Here is a 16,419-nt window from a genome sequence, read left to right as displayed (position 1 = left end):
TCTTTACATTATTTATAACACAAAAAAAAAAAAAGTATGTTACTGTAAATACATGCCCCGTGTATTCACCTATCAAAAGACTGACTCCAGAGGGCTAAAATGGACACACTATCCTCACAACAACGGATGCCACATGGAACACAGAACCATTATTTTATTATTTTATTGTTAGTGACCTCTGAGCACATACCAATCACACCTTTAAAAAAAACAATTGTGTCAAACATTTGTCATTCTGAGTGGAAAATTCAAATCCCAGAAATCTCCACGTAACCGACTCCAGAAAAGCTCTATGAGTAGCTTCCTGTTTCAAACAGTTTGATGACAATGGCTTCACGGGGCTGCACTTCCAGCGTGTCCAGAGTTGTCGACCCCAAACGGTCCAGTCTCGTGTTGGTCACGAACACTCCAGCTTTGGGCAGGCTCGGGGCCCATGCGGGATCCAGGGAGTGAACCTCAGGCCCGACGTTGAGCAGAACGAGGAATTGGACACAACCCCATGAGCGCAAGAAGGCCAGGATCGGGGGAGATGAAGGAGAGGGAAGAGTGGAGTTGGAGGAAGAGGAGAAGTTGGTGGAAGTATTGAAGGGGAGGAAAGTGAAGCTGCCAAACTGAAGAGCTTCTTCTCTTGCTCTGGAGTGACTGAGGGAGGTGAAGAGAGCAACAGCTTTCTTTTTCTCCTGTTCCTGAGGGAGGGATGGTAGAGACACGTGTCAGATTTAAACATTACGACACAACTAATGCTTTGTGTCTTAACTTCAACTTTACGTGACTTAAAGTGCTCATATTATACTAATTTTCAGGTTCATAATTGTATTTAGAGGTTGTACCAGAATAGGTTTACATGGTTTAATTTTCAAAAAACACCATATTTTTGTTGTACTGCACATTGCTGCAGCTCCTCTTTTCACCCTGTGTGTTGAGCTCTCCGTTTTAGCTACAGAGTGAGACATCTCACTTCTGTTCCTATCTTTGTTGGGAGCTGCACATGCGCAGCAAGATAAGATAATACTTTATCGTCTGTTACACAAGGGTTATAGAAAATTGTCTTTGACAAGGCTCCAGTCACAAAGAGACATTCATACGGACATACAAAAACAAGACATGGGGGTGTTAAGGTAACAGCTGACTGTGGTGTTCATTTTGTGCTGTTCAATATGGCTATTGCAGAGGGGATGAAGGATTTCTTGTAGATGTTTTTTCGGGCCAGTGGTACCCTAAAACGCCTGCCTGATGGTAATAGCTGGAAGGAGTGATGGAGGGGGTGAGAGAGAGGGGTCCTCTGTGATCAGGTTGGCTTTCCTGATCACTGAGCGGCTGTACAGCTCAGATAGGGGGGGAGCCAGTTATTTTGGCAGCGTGATTCACTATGCGTGAGAGTTTTGTTTTGTGTTTGATGGTGAGTTGGTTGTACCAGGAAGAGATATTGAAAGTGAGAACTGATTCAATGAGGGAGCGGTAAACCAAAGTTAACATGTCCTTACTGATCTGAAAGTTTTCTGAGCAGGTAGAGACGTTGTTGTGCTTTTTTGTATGTTGTGTCTGTTGTGTAAGGGAAGTGTCCATTTCTCTGCCCAGGTACCGAAATACCTCCACTTGTTCCACTGGCTGACCCTGGATGCTAAGTGGCTGGAACAGAGGTGATGCCTTTTGTCTGCCCCCACAGCAAAGCTCCTTTTGTTTTTGTAATGTTGAGCTCCAAGGAGAGCTCAACAAAAGTTTGGGACAGATTGTTTACAACCTGCTGGTAGAGAGTTACGGCGTCAGTGTTAGACATGTGTGCAGCCAAAGCAATGTCATCAGCATATTTAAAAAGTGCCATACCTTCACTGTTCACTGGGGTACACAGAAGAGGATTGGGGATAAAACACAACCTAGGTAAGCACTGCTAGCTTGTCAGTTGCAGAGTATGAGGGCGTGCCACGCTAGCAGCTAGGCGAGCATTATAACGCGTGTTACAAAGTGACGCACGTTTGTCACGGAAGTAAAGGCTGGACTACAATAGAGCTGTTTGTGAACAGCATTTTCTGTTGGAGATGGTAGGTCCATTAGGGTGGACTTTGGGATTTTTCACTTTGTAAACCTATAACATAGCACAAAAACATAACACAAAGGAAAGGGAAAAAGCCAAAAAGCATAATATGAGCACTTTAAATGTACTCAGAATATACTTTCTAGGAGGGAAATCTGGATCTATTACTCACTGTATGGGTGGCTGATGGTTTGTTCGCGTCTCCATGTGACGAGCCGACTTTCAGAGACACATTCTGTGAGACAGAAACTTTTCGTTTGGTAATGTGAACTTTGAAAATGCATCGTTCATGGCCTCAAACGTCTTCCCACCTGTCTTGGGTCGATGTCTTCGTCATACTGGACTGCAGGTGATCCCGGCAGAGTCATCATTAACACCAGGAGTAATTCCTTCAAGTCATGGGATGCGTTACCTCCAACCTGCAGAAACACATTGCAGTTGTACGATAACACCCTCTCTCTGCACCAAAGGCCTTTAAAAGTGACATTATTATTTAAATTATTTATGGCATTCAGTTAATGCGGAAACGATTAATTGATCAACAGAAAATGAATCGACAACTCTCTTGGTCATTGATTGCACATGCATGGGTCTTACTGTCCAGCTGGGCCATATGTCTTCTTCTCTTGTTTGCAGGTGTGTCTCTATGGCGTCAGCGACTTCCTCAGGAGACAAGAGGTGTTGTGAAGTTGGCAGAATCGACCTCATGACCATATCCACCAGTGTAACATTGCATTGGCTGGAGTTCTTTAGAGGAGGCAGAATGTCTCCTGTTTGTTTGACAACCACAATCCTAAAGAAAGAAAGACAGACAGACACCTTTTAAGCTTCATTTCATAATGAAAAAAAAAAAAAAACCTCTATCCACTGTATGTATAATGGTACCTCTCCTCATCCTCACTGCTGAATTCTTTGAAGACACCTTTCCACTCCAAGAGAGTCTGAAATGTAAATATATTTTATTGGATGAGAGCGTGTGGAAAATCTGCTTGTTAGAAAAAAAGCTTGTGTGTGGGCATCATTTTACCTTTTCCGAATATGCTGCATCTGTGTCACAGATTGCAAAGCCTGCCACTCCCTGCTCCAGCCAGAACCGGAGCGCATGCTGTGGAAAAATATAGAAATATATATTTATATATAAATATATATCATATATATCATGTTTTAAGAAATTCAGCATCACAGAGAACTTTACATGTTTAATTAGCATGACCAGAGAGCAGGTTTTACATGTGCTGTGAGGTTTGATGTCTCGTCTGCGTCTCCTGCTACACCCTGAGCTCCCAACAGATCCACCCCGCAGACGTTTAACACCACTTTAAGATCTGCAGGGCCAATAAAAAAAATAAAGCTCATTAAGTCTGCCTATGCAGGCTGTTTGAGAAAAAAGAAGTCCTTCACTCACCTGCTTTGTTGCTCTCTGCGAGCACATGTAGGATCTGAGGCAGAGTCCCGAACCTTTCACCAGTCGCATTGAGGTTTAAAGGAGAAGCCTTCTTATCAAACAGACCCTCCAGGATGAGAGCTCCTATACCCAGGGACCTGAGGTAGGGAAGCTGCTCACACAGCGCTTCAGAGATTAAACATTAGACAGTGTTATTTTTTACATTTGTAGTACATTTCACACTTTGTAGTTACCATGTTTAGAAAGTATTTAGAGTTTTTCTGTTTTGTTCTTCATGCTTCATGCGACAGATGCAGAATCATATATAATGTAGTAGTATGTAGTTTTTAAAAGACTACTTATCTGCACTTCACAACTGTTAGTTATTAACATATGTTAGTTATTCAATTTTCCTGTGTGGGATCAAAAACTCTAATCTTGTCAAAGCAATAAAACACCAGTGCTCTCTTAATCTCTTTTCTAAGTTAAATGCAAGCAGCCTGCAGCAAGCAGTAGGTGTAGTTTTCCACTTTCAGGAAAGTGTTATCTGCAACTCTTTGAAGTATGTCAAACGTTGGCCTCAAGACAGGTATTCTCAGCAATCAAAGAGCCTTATTATTGTGGTCAGATTGAATTTTTTGATACATTGTGAACATAACTCTCTGATTAATATCAGCCAGCTGAAGAAACTGGATCTCCACCATTTAACAATCTCTGAGCAAGACTACGTTACTAACCAGGCAAAAAAGCGTGCAACTTCTCTGGAACCAGGACAGCTTCAAGTTATGTCAACTGGTTTGTGCCAATTTAATATTTTTTTAAGGGATATTGCACCACTAAAGCCACAGTCAACCAACATGATAAGGACCTTAAAGTGGGTTCTGCTTCTTTACATGATCTTGAAGTTCTGTCTTTAAGAGGGGCCCTTTGTCAAGATTTACTTTGTTGTCTTCCCGTCAACCTTGAAAACCTTTTTTGACACTTTTTTTTCAGTTTGTTTTTGCTTTTTACAACATTTTAAATTGTAAATGTTTTCTTCTTTACAGTTTCAGCACTTATTTCTACATCCCATATTTTCTGATATAAAACAAAAATTGAAAACGGGTCAATTTTTGACCCGAAGTCAACACAAGGGTCACCTTCATTATTTTGTTTGTTTGGTACATTCTTAATATATTCTATTTAAAATACCACACAGCAAATATGGGTCTGTAGGCTATTATTGCATAGAAATACTGAATGCATTGCACAGAGGGTGGGAATAACTGGAGATTAATAAGGGCCCAGCAGCTCATGTCTTTGCTCTAAGCCCCCCAAAACAGATTAATCAGGCCCCTGAAAATACACCAAGGCTCACTAAAAGGTCACTATAAAAAATTCTAAGCAGCACTATGACGTTTTTCTTTTGATTTACAAACATGTTTAAAAAGGAAAACCTTAAGTGACCACAAGGAGGCAGGTAGTCCAACTTTTTGTTATTTTTTTCAATGGATACCGGGGTTTCCTCACCATTGACGCCCCCTGACCCCTCGGCCTGCGGCTGGTAGAACAGCGACTTCTGCCACCACTTGAGCGGCGTAGCAATCGGCCGGGGGCTCAGCATTACGATGGCGATGGAGGTGGCGAGCATGGCCATCCACGCCAGCCAGAACAGCAGCACCAGGTAACGACGCACCTTCCTCCACCCCGGACCCCCCGCGGCGACCTGCAGCTCGTCCTTGGTCATGGGCCGCCACTGCTGGAAAGGCTCCGGTTCAGTCTCCGGGATGAGCAGGGGGCCCGACTCGGAGTCGCCCACCCTGCCCGACACCCCGGAGCCTGCCACGCTGCCGTACCCGGCGCCTCCTGCGTTCAGAGGCATCCTGTCCGGCTGCAAGTAGGTGACATATAGTTTAGACTAAGTGGTTTAATTTCAGAGTGAATAAGCATGCAGACACTCGAACAGTTGGCCAACTGTTGCTGAGCTGAAGTTGTGTTTGGATCTGCATGTTTGGTTTATCCATCCCATACCTCATCAGCGGCCTCTTTATCACTTTGCTCCATGTGAACCACGAAGGGACTCTATGGTGCTGCAGGATTTAACGTGTCTGCACTGTGCACACACAAAGCATGCAGCACTGCCAGGACCTACAGCCAACGTTCCCCTGCTACTACCTGTCTCACACAGGTGTTTAAATTAATTAAGTTAACACTACAGGTCAGGTGACACACAATCCATCACTGGCATAAAGAGGCGTTATAATAATTATAACCTCCTTGACTGGCATCTGATTGACCAGTAAAAGGACTGTAACTTCGAAAGATATCCATTTAATCCTACAGTTGATTTTCATATAAGATGTATTTTTAACATATTTGCTCAAACTGTCACTACAGCCTGACAGTAGCCTAGGCCTACTACACGAATCCGATAATCTGTGAAAAACGTCACGTTCCTCTGGCTCTTCCTGGTGCTCCTAATGGCAGAACAAAAACAACCAATCAGAGCCGATCAAATATGAATCAAGGTTATGTTACTGCGTTGCCCATTTCTCGCCTCAAAGATCGTCATAAACATTTTAATTTACAAGGAATGTTGATTTTGTCTCCCAATAATTCATATTGCATGTCTATCACAGGGATCATTCTAAGTACTACAGGAGCCAAACCAAGCAGTTTTGTGTCACAAGATTGTGTCACAAAAGATTATAAATAGACGACACAACAAATGAACCCCTTACCTGACCTTTTATGACACTGTACTTTCTTCGTCTCTGTGTTTGTAACCCCTGTGTACTGTAGAATGCAGCTATCTTGGTCAAATTAAAATCTGGATTGAGACTATTTTAGAAGATAATAAATGACAAAAATGAATTGACATTTCTGTTAGTCCCTATAGAATGGTTAGTTCCTACGGAATGGTGACATTTTACAGAAACAAGCTTTAGCTGACAATAGTTGCTGATTGAGGGGCCCTCTGGTGGCCATTACAATGTACTCGCTGCTGTGTGGCGTAAACAGCTGCTTAGTTCACATGCCAACCAGGTCAGGTTCTAACCATGGGCGTAAATCTGATCTAATAGTAGGGGGGGGGGATAAACATACAATTTCTGAAGAGCAATTTTTGAAGGGGACACAAATTTTAGAGGAAAACGTTTCCCCATATAAAAGAAATACAATACTTTTGTACACTTGTTAAATTAGCTGATCATAATGTAAATTAGTGAGCCACTAGGAAAGCTCATCTGCTAACCCTTACAGCCACACACCTCCAAAAATATGAACTAAGCTCAACACACTTCCCTGAGACTCTCCACCTGACTGTCCCTGGTCTCCCTGAGACTCTCCACCTGACTGTCCCTGGTCTCCCTGAGACTCTCCACCTGACTGTCCCTGGTCTCCCTGAGACTCTACACCTGACTGTCCCTGGTCTCCCTGAGACTCTACACCTGACTGTCCCTGGTCACCTGACTGTCCCTGGTCTTCCTGAGACTCTCCACCTGACTGTCCCTGGTCTCCCTGAGACTCTACACCTGACTGTCCCTGGTCACCTGACTGTCCCTGTTCTCCCTGTTCCTCAGTTCATTCTGTCTCCTTTGCCTGTGACATAGTGACGTTAATATTTCCATAAGCACCCATTCTTATAAATATGTTACCAAATTGTCTTGATATGAGGACTTATTGTACTTACTTGGCGTTTTGGTGTAGGCCTACTGAAAAGGGATCTTATGTCTGTTTTTCTTTTCTCTGTCATTTTATCTGGGCAACAACAACACAAATCTTTAACATCAGATGTCTAAATATGAGTTAGTTTCATAGGTTCACCACGCGGTCATATTATAATTATAAAATGATCTTGCGTCCTCCACATAAATATTAGGTTTCGTCTGGGACAGAGGATATATATTTAACTGATCAGCCACTTAACTTCATATTGAGCAAAACACAACTGTAAATCTTCAATATTAACCCTAATATCAGTTCATACACATAGCGTTAGGCTTATCGCCGTTAGTTGCAGTGGGTGCATTTCTTTCCAACAATCTATTAAACAACCTAGGTAACGTTACATTATATTACACTAACATAGCGAACTTTTTTGTCATGACATGATAATTTATTAATTACTCCGCATCATTTCTATTTGAGAAAAGAAAAACTTTATCTGATGTTTAACGTGAATAAAATAGCCTTGAATGGGAGTGCAGATCCTACCGTACAGCATGCAGTGGACCAAACCACTGTGAGGCAAGGGAGGGGGGGAATGTTTCTAAAAAGCATTTTTTGGGGTTTGTATTGTTTTACTACTTACACAGATATTTTAAGTATACATCATTATGTTATTTACAATACACAGCATTGTTTTAATGATATTTCTAGGGGGGTTCCTGACCCCCCCGCCCCCACCTGGGATTTACGCCCTTGGTTCTAACCCAGTATCATCCTGTTGTGAGGCTTTACCTATGGGCAACACCAACCACTTTGTCCCCATGTTGCATATTCAAATGCCACTGAAACACAGTCACAGTCCTTACTCACATTGTCTGTCTGAGGTTTCAGGTCCTTTTCTTCTTTTCCACCTCTTCTTACTCTTTGTCTTTGTCCACAAGTGTTCCCAGCTTAACAGTGCCGTCCTGAGTTGAGTATTTGAGTGGTCTCTCGTGTCAGGAGTGAGGAGGTGAAAAGGACTCTCTGTCCAGTAAGTATTCTGCTCAGCCAATTAATACAGAGGTGCTGAGCCTCACCACACCCTCGCAACACATTCTGAAGAACACATGACTGCCAAAAAAAAAGCCCCCTGAAGTCCCTCATGTGGTAGTTTTGACTTTACTTTGAGCTATCTTGCTTTTATTTTTGTTACTGTAGATAGATGCATTTGTGGTGTGTTTTATTTATCTCCCGTATAGTTTTCAGTCGCTGTGTGCTGAATGTCCCACACACTTTTATTTGGGTTTGAATGAAATGCACGATTGTAAATTCAGCGCCCACCTATGACTTTCAGCACATTGCCATACAATGAGAGATCTAAACTTTAATGTGGTATTACATTAATATTTAGTGTGTGTAGGTAAACAAGAAATCAGCTAAATAATAGTTGACATTTTTGATAGAAAATGAATGGGCAACTATTTATTATTCTAACTGATTAATCATTTGATTACAGCCTTCTCAAATTTGAAATTTTGCATTAATTTCTCTTGTATGGTCTAATAACTAAACATACTTGTAGATTGGACTGTTGGTTTGACAAAGCGAACAATTTGAAGACGTCACATTAGGCCTTTGGCCATTTTATTACTATTTTCTGACATTTTATAGACAAAACTGTTTTAGTTAGAAATGACTCAACAGATAAATCGTTAATCAAATAGATGGACTCCTAAACAACTGTAAATCTCAACAAATAGTAGTATGTTCAAATAACTGGGATAAATGTTACAGACATAATATTGTAAAATGAAACAAATACTGCTCACAGCATAAAGAAATTAACTATCTATCATTTTATTGTATTCATCTCTAACTTTAAATGTATATTAATGGAACAGACTATGCTATTAGTGTGTTCTGTACTAATCTGTTTCGTGCAAGAGAAGTCACACCTCCTCTCTAAAGAGACATAGGGGTCCACGTTTAATGACATATGTGTGCTAATTCCTGGGAACATCTCTTCCTCTTTACCCTAGTATGCCCCCCCCCCCTCCCACCACCACCACTGTCTCTCTCTTGCGTTCTTTCTCCTTTTGTGTCTCTCCCTCTGGCTTTCTTCTCTTATGGCACGTGTTTACGTTCATGCTACAAGTCATTGCTATCCATGTCACCCTTGCTCCCTGACAGCATTGTGCAAACTACTTATTTACTGAGAGATACTGCGTTCCCTCACGAGAGGCTCTGATACACATGTAGCCCACGTGTGGAGCCACTGAATGGTTACATATCATAAAATACTTCTGTTAATAACAAATCATTTTAGAAAATAGAGTGCCAAAATAAAACAAACAACAACAACACAGTGGGTATTTGATTTAAAATGTAATTTAATTTGCCAGAAAGCAAATGCACAAAGAAAATATATTACACAAACAATCATCGTTAGTTCAGTGCTGTAAATGTAAAGTCTCTCATTTAAGATGGTCGCATGGAGACGGTGAAGCTGGTGATGATTCTGTTTCCATGGTAACGGCTTTTTTTAGTTTGAGTCCTCCTCCGACCCTTCGGTGTCCTGAAATGTCACAGGACAATAATGTCACCAACACTGACTATATCTACATTGTAGAGCAGAAAGTACTTTTATGTCATTTTCAAAATCAAAGGGGTCACGACTTTTGGTTTAGTTTATTTCAAGAGAAATTCTCTTCCTTAAATCTTCTTTAGTTTTTGCCATTATTATCAGTATTCCTAATAGTTCCTAATAGTTATTTTCATTATCAATTAATTGATCAATTATTTCTGCAATAAGTCAATTTAATTACACTGAATTGTATATCATCGGGGTATGGACTGTTAATGACATTAATGACATGCCTTAAGGACATTGTAAAAGAGATGATTTCTTAGAGACCAAATGATTAAAAAGTTAATTGAAAAAGTAATCAACAAAATCAGTAATGAAAATCACTGGGGGCAGCCTTAAGAACTGTGTACATTAGGCACATTATTGTGAGATAACGGCTGAGATTGTTTTAAGTGCCTTCATCTTATGGCATCCAAATGTAATGTGACTCATATGTCTTACCCATAGACATAAAATTATTTCTATTGCCTTACCATAGCCTCCTGAGATCTGAGAGCCATGATGTGTTTCCTATATGAAGAGATGATACAGTCTCGCCTGCAAACAGAGAAACAGTGTTTTTTTTTTGTCAAAAGGATTTCAGTTTTGATTCCCAAAATATCTTCATGTGTTTGTTTGTTTTTCTTTGCTCAGACTCACTTGCTGGTGATGCCTCCTCCTGGCGGGAGCCCTGGTATCTCTTCTGCAGCCAGGAATTTGATCACATACACAAGGTCAGGGTCCTCATCTCTGGACCTAATCATCTGGATAATTTCTGTGAAGGGCGGTAGTCAAAACAATATGGTTATAAACCAGGGAGCTAGTAGTAGTTTAAAGTGTTTTACTGTGGGGGTTTGGAGTGACAATTCACCTTCCACTTTCATATCAATCTGTTGCTCCAGCTCTGCCTCCTGCTGCAGTGCCTCTTGTGACACCTGGGGGGCGCCGGGGAAGCAGATGATGATGATGCTCATGTTATCCAAGCTGCCCTGCAGAGGGAGACAGAAATATCAGAGAAGGTTGCAGTTTAAATTCAAGTTGAAATGAACTAGACACTGGTGGAAGGCAACTAAGTGCATCTACATTTTGTGGTTTGTGACTGCTGTTGTTACTGATAATTACGAGTTACTCTGCATATTGAGATTTTATGCAGTATGTCTAACTGTGCATGTCTAAAACATACATATTTAAGATTAGCTCCAACGCAACCAAGTGTTACATTAAAATGCTGCTCATAAATTAAATTGCCGATTATAACCCAATGATATAATATATAATAATCTAGCATGTGGCCTTCAGTCTGCGTAATGACTACTTTTCCTTTTGATACTTAATGTAAATTTGACTGATAATGCTTCTGCAAAAGTGTGAATGCAGTACAGCTTTCCACCACTTGAAATCACTTGAAATAGACCTGTTGATAGGTGTACTGTAATAGCAGGGGACTGATGTCTGCGTCAGGTTGGATGGCGATATATATTTTGGTTTGGAAGATATCAATCTCTTCCTACATCACAGTTAAGTTATAGAGGATGGTGATGATTTTGCTAATTTGCAAACACATTAGGCTTTTGAAAAATGCAACTGTGAAGGAGAGCTAGCCCGATAAATCAGCCAGGGCGGGAAGATATTTTGGCCGATATTAACTTATTGCAGGTATATATCTTATCAGTGTATATGTCAGCCGATAAGTAACAAAAATGACAGAAATGCCAAACTACTACAAACTCACTATGCCAGGAAGTAAATGCAGTTTTATAACCATCAGCCAGTTTGTTATGACATCAGAGATGTGATGAGTAGAGGCTCAGTGTGTACTGGAACATGCAGTCTTTCAGCAGGTACAGTAAGCCTTTTTTAGGTGAAATAAATAGCAGTCCATCCCGGCCAGGATAAAGCCTCTGAGCCAGTGTGTATTGAGCAGTAACACTTAGCTCCCCTCAGTCCTAATCCGAGCCATGTGTAGCATTTCTTCCCTCCTGTCCCGTGTCTCAGGATTCCGTAATACAGCTATTTATAGGGCGTGCTCAGGGCTCATCAGTCGTGCAGTAGCCCTAACTAACAAGGATTAAAAAGAGCTGCAGGAAAAGTCTACTTGCATAACAACATCACAGTCTCCCACAAAGACCCTGCCCTCAGGGTACACCAGCCTTTCAACGCCCCAAACATTTCCCATTCATAAAACACTGTGTCACAGAAAAATCCAATGAAATATCCAATTTGGAGGAGTTCTGCTGAGCTAAGACCAAAGCGATACTACTACTGCACATGTACAACGTGTTGGGTAATTAATAGATAATTTTTTCAGTTATATTTTGCAGTGTAATCTGTGCTTTTAGTCAACACATATTAGAGGGATAATACCCATACTTACAAATCAAAATATTACCCAATAATCTGGAATGGCTGCTCTGACAAACTCTAAATTAGGCTCTTTGTGGAAACATAACTTAAACGTTTTGGATAAAAAAATTTTCAGTATGTCCACAAAATAGTCACAGGGATTTTTCTGTCTTTATCAATTCAGCATATATAGGTTCCTAGAGCAGATTGACATAGAACACATAATTCACATGGAAGTTAGAGACCTAAATTGTTGAATGTCTTCATTCACCGTGCCACCACCTGTTTCATAGTTTGGGGATGAGTATTGAACCTCAATGCCTTTGTTTTATTGATCGTCACATATTTATTCTTTGATTATATAGCTCCTGGTTTTTATCCAGTTTGAAACCATTTTATTTTAAAGGAGCTGTACTCAATATTCAGAACATTAATATAGCAGTAAACAACTATTTGCTATGTAAGATAAGATATAGTGGAGTAATGGCATCCTGAGCAGAAAATGAAGTTACACTCCCTCTGTGTAATCCAAGCTTCTCTGTTCTTTGTTGTGATAACCGGTCCGGTCGCGTGCGTGTAAGCGCCTTGTCCATCTGTATCAGATGCCGAGGGCCATGACAAAGCGACTGTATTTGATAAGTTGGGAAACTGCCGTGTGGAGGCAATTGTGTCGAAACACGTTTATGCTTCCAACAAACCCACCGCTAAGTCCTTTTAGTAGCTGCCCTGGAGCTTTTCATCATTTCACAATCATAATGGGTTTTGTTTCAACTTTCAGTCTCGATGTTTAAACTTGTCAAAGTAAAATTGTGCTTTTGGCAAAGATATTTCGGTATCAAATCCGCAGTTGTATTGAAAAATTACAAACAATACATATTCCTAGTCATGGTCGCGAAAGCCACTGAGGTACCAGTGGCAAATCACTATCTTCTTACTCACTTTTTTTCGTTCATTTTTAGCTAAATATATCAGTCTATTTGCCATTCCAGTGATTCATCCTTCCTGGTGCAATAGGTTAATCTGAAAGGTTAATTGTCATTCAATCATTAACCACACACAGATTAAAATGTATCAGAATCTTTTATCAAAGCCTTTTATTTTCCTGTTGTTTCATGCCTCTTGTCTGCATACTGTGGTGTTGACGTCTTACCTTATAGAGACAGAGGTCGATCACTTGGCTGCAAATATCTCTCAGGTCATCACACACCTGCAGACGGCTGCGCACAAAGGCACACAGTTCCTCATTACCAATGGCGTCCCACACACCGTCACATGCTAGAATTAGGAACTCGTCTTCGGGCGTCCTCTCCAGCTCATACACTTCTGGCTCCGGCGACACTAGCTGCTCCGTCTGCGGCCTCCAGTCCACCTCCTTGAAGTCAAAGTCCCCCAGTGCTCTGGAAACGGCCAGCGAGCCGTTGACTCTCTGCAGGGTCACCGAGCCTCCAGCGTTCTGGATGCGCTCCTTTTCTCTGGGGTTGAACGGCTTGTGGTCCTCTGTGTAGAAGACCACCAGGCCGTTACGACAGAGCACGGTTCGAGAGTCCCCACAGTTGATAAAGTAAATGTAGCATGGCGAAGTCAAGACAGCTGCTGCAGTGGAGCCACTGCGTTCCCAGTTGTCCTGGCGAGTCAGTTTGTGCATGTGGCGATCAATGTTCAGGAAGCCTTCGCGAATCCCCTCCTTCACCTGCTCGGGGTCCTCGTTTGCTTTGACCCCACCTGTAAGAAATGAGTGGGAAACATTTGGTTTTAAGATAGATTCCCCATACTGGCACTGCCTGGTTACTTGTTGTTTGAGGCCAACACACTGCAGATCCACGGCATAGAGAAGACCTTGCTATTGTGCAATGACATGGCGAATACAGTTTCAAGCTAGAACCTTTTTATTTACCCAAGAAAAATGTCTTTTTCAAGAGTGTCCTGGCCATCATAGGCAGCAGTAACAACAGCTACAGACTGAAGATTACAGCCTTTAATGTAACGATTGTTAATTTTCTTTCATATGGCTAACCAACCAGTTCATAGCTCTAAAAGTATCAAACTAGACATCTGAATGAAAGTCATAGCTCCGTTTAGTTTTGATCCCCGAACCTTGTTATCACTTTGCTCGGTGCTGTAAAGAAAAATGCCACACTATCCAGAATTCTTGTCCAAATCCAAAAATTGGCGCACATTATATTGTATGAGGATTTGATCAACTTTCAGTATTGTATATGCACTGTGGCATATTCGATTCCCAAGGTAATCTCACCCTTAAACCCGAATCCTTTTAGCTTTTATTAATCTGCTTTAAATCTGCTACTTTCATGGACTTTTGTTTGTGCAAATGTATTAGTTATTCATCATATTGAATCCAATAAATACAGTAGAAGTCTTGTTTGTAACCCAACATATTTATTGGAAATGCAAATTCAGTGTTTTTAATTTAAATGGCGACTTCAAACGTTTGACATGCCAAACTGGTTCTACCTTACATAATGTTGCATTAGGTTTATTGGCAGATTTTATGGAGTAAAATGACTACAGTAAGTGCATCTAAACTCTGTGTGAACAAGAGCTGGATGTCATTACAAACTGGAAGTGTATCCCTCTCGAACGAACAACTAAAAGTGTATTCCGTGCTACAGTACAAGTGCTAAGATATTTTGAACCGTCTTGAGTAATTAGATTCATCCTATTAGTCACTAATTGTTCTGTACCTGTTGCTAGGATGTGCTCCAGCAGGTGTTTGGAGCAGTACTGTGCCACTGTGGTGCCTGCATGTCCATCATAAACCGCAAAGTATCCCCACTCTGTCAGCTCTCCTTTCAGCTGGGGCATGCAGGTGTGAGCATCCTCCATCTGAGCCCTCCAGCCCTGCATGCTCCCCACAGCGTAGTTCACCCCCAACTGAGAACCCCCCTCTGACACATGCTTCTCCAAGATGGGACGATCCAGGTACGGGCTCGGCATCAAGTCGTCCTCATCCAAATTGTCCTCCTCCCCAGACCCAGTTTCCTTGGGCCCCCCTTTGAAGAAAAAGGTGACCATCTTCTCCGTCTCTTTGACCAGCTGGCGGAGGAAAGAGGGCACCTCCACGTTGCTGGCCCGTCTGGCCCGCCTGGCCGTCTTCATCGCTCCCCGGAGCCTGTGTTCAAGCTTCCTCCTCGAACTGGCTGCAGCACGTTTTCTCCTGGGGCCCCACCTCCGACCCTGTGTTTTCCTCAGCAGTTCCAGCGCAACAGTTAAGCAGGTAAACAAAAAGTGACTTCAAATAAGAATAATCCTGTTAAATTAAAAACAGTGTTGGTTTTCTGTTAACAATTATCAGGCCCATTTTTGCAGTCTGAGAATCCTTCTGTGACAATAAGACCTTTAGGTGTCTTCCTCTCTCTGTCTCTCTGTTTCTGTTTCTGGCTTCTCTCCTTTCTCTTCTTTACCCATCCTGTATCAGCCCTGCTCTTCTATTGGTCTATCTATTTCTGTTGATCTACCCCTCTGCTCTACCCCCACCCACTGCCTCTTTCCCTTACGCTGTTGGATAATCACCTGGCCTTCAAGGCAGCCCGGGTTACCTGTGTCTGGACACGTGAATGGATTACGAGCATGACATTTTACAACAACACGGAGGGATCCCTTAATCGGTCTTACATGTCTGTGTGGGATTATACAGTATGTCTATGATAAGACATTTTTCTAATTTTCCTTAGTGAGGGACAATCACAGTAGGCTGAGTAAACAACACTGGACACTTGTTTATTTTACATAGGTTTGTGACTTTTGACATTATGGCAGAACTATTGAGTTAAAATATTCAATAAGAATTCAGCAGTTAGCCGTTGTCAAAACAACCTTTTATCAAGGTCCATTTAATAGCTGTTCCGACATACAATATACCATGGTCTTCATTAGCGGAGGGAGTTTGCCCAGTTTGGCCGGTGTTCCTGAGGTCAAGAATAAACATTGAAATGCAACTTTTAAGCCAAAGTGTACATTACTTTTAAGCCAAAGTGTACATTACTGAGAATTTTTATTTTTGAAATTTGAACTAACTTTCCATAACAACTGGGGCTTGTCTCACAAAGCGAGATTAATCGGTTAACTTTTCTGTGGGCTTAACTCTGGTTTTCCGGTATCATAATCTGGGAAAGATCAACCATGTTGTTGTAGGCAAAATAAAAAAATACACATTTAAACTATGATTTTTAAAAAGAATAAATAAAATATAATAAAGACAAAATAAAAAGTTACACTGCAGTTAATTCTATAAATAATAAGTAAATGACAGCCTTTCTAAATTTGTGTTATATGTTGACACCTACTTGAACCCTACCCTGTCCTGTGTGTGACACGCTAATTTCGTGTTGGCACTGCATGACAGCTGTGTGTCTTAATCTCATTAACTGCTGTATATTTGGAGCTCCC

At 41.4% G+C, this 16,419-nt stretch overlaps 2 protein-coding genes across 2 annotated transcripts; both read right to left on the bottom strand.

The window, feature by feature from the left end:
• Positions 1 to 136: 136 nt before the first annotated feature.
• LOC120547624 (4F2 cell-surface antigen heavy chain) lies at positions 137 to 5,584 on the bottom strand. Its single transcript, XM_039783147.1, has 10 exons — positions 5,427 to 5,584; positions 4,926 to 5,286; positions 3,438 to 3,602; positions 3,263 to 3,357; positions 3,060 to 3,137; positions 2,918 to 2,973; positions 2,630 to 2,825; positions 2,344 to 2,451; positions 2,205 to 2,267; positions 137 to 686 (listed from the first exon to the last, which is right to left on the bottom strand). The coding sequence occupies exons 1-10, from the start codon at positions 5,457 to 5,459 to the stop codon at positions 291 to 293; spliced, it is 1,551 nt and encodes a 516-aa protein (XP_039639081.1). The 5' UTR covers positions 5,460 to 5,584; the 3' UTR covers positions 137 to 290.
• A 3,831-nt stretch (positions 5,585 to 9,415) lies between these two features.
• ppm1na (protein phosphatase, Mg2+/Mn2+ dependent, 1Na (putative)) lies at positions 9,416 to 15,467 on the bottom strand. Its single transcript, XM_039783138.1, has 6 exons — positions 14,715 to 15,467; positions 13,163 to 13,734; positions 10,541 to 10,658; positions 10,330 to 10,444; positions 10,164 to 10,227; positions 9,416 to 9,618 (listed from the first exon to the last, which is right to left on the bottom strand). Exons 1-6 carry the CDS (start codon positions 15,127 to 15,129, stop codon positions 9,586 to 9,588), a joined length of 1,317 nt encoding a protein of 438 aa, XP_039639072.1. The 5' UTR covers positions 15,130 to 15,467; the 3' UTR covers positions 9,416 to 9,585.
• Between the last annotated feature and the right edge of the window lie 952 nt (positions 15,468 to 16,419).

Source organism: Perca fluviatilis, chromosome 2 (assembly GCF_010015445.1).
Source record: "Perca fluviatilis chromosome 2, GENO_Pfluv_1.0, whole genome shotgun sequence".
Lineage (NCBI taxonomy): Eukaryota > Metazoa > Chordata > Actinopteri > Perciformes > Percidae > Perca > Perca fluviatilis.
Note: the sequence above shows the minus strand (reverse complement) of the source record. Positions and strands in the feature narration are given on the sequence as shown.

Coding starts and splice junctions, on each gene's coding strand:
- LOC120547624 (XM_039783147.1), bottom strand. CDS start 5,459: ATGGAGCAAAGTGATAAAGAGGCCGCTGATGAG. Junction 3,138..3,262: donor CATCAAACCTCACAGCACAT/GTAAAACCTGCT, acceptor ATTTTTCCACAG/CATGCGCTCCGGTTCTGGCT. Junction 2,974..3,059: donor ATGCAGCATATTCGGAAAAG/GTAAAATGATGC, acceptor TTTACATTTCAG/ACTCTCTTGGAGTGGAAAGG.
- ppm1na (XM_039783138.1), bottom strand. CDS start 15,129: ATGAAGACGGCCAGGCGGGCCAGACGGGCCAGCAACGTGGAGGTGCCC. Junction 13,735..14,714: donor GGAGCACATCCTAGCAACAG/GTACAGAACAAT, acceptor CATTTCTTACAG/GTGGGGTCAAAGCAAACGAG. Junction 10,659..13,162: donor TCGACCTCTGTCTCTATAAG/GTAAGACGTCAA, acceptor CTCCCTCTGCAG/GGCAGCTTGGATAACATGAG.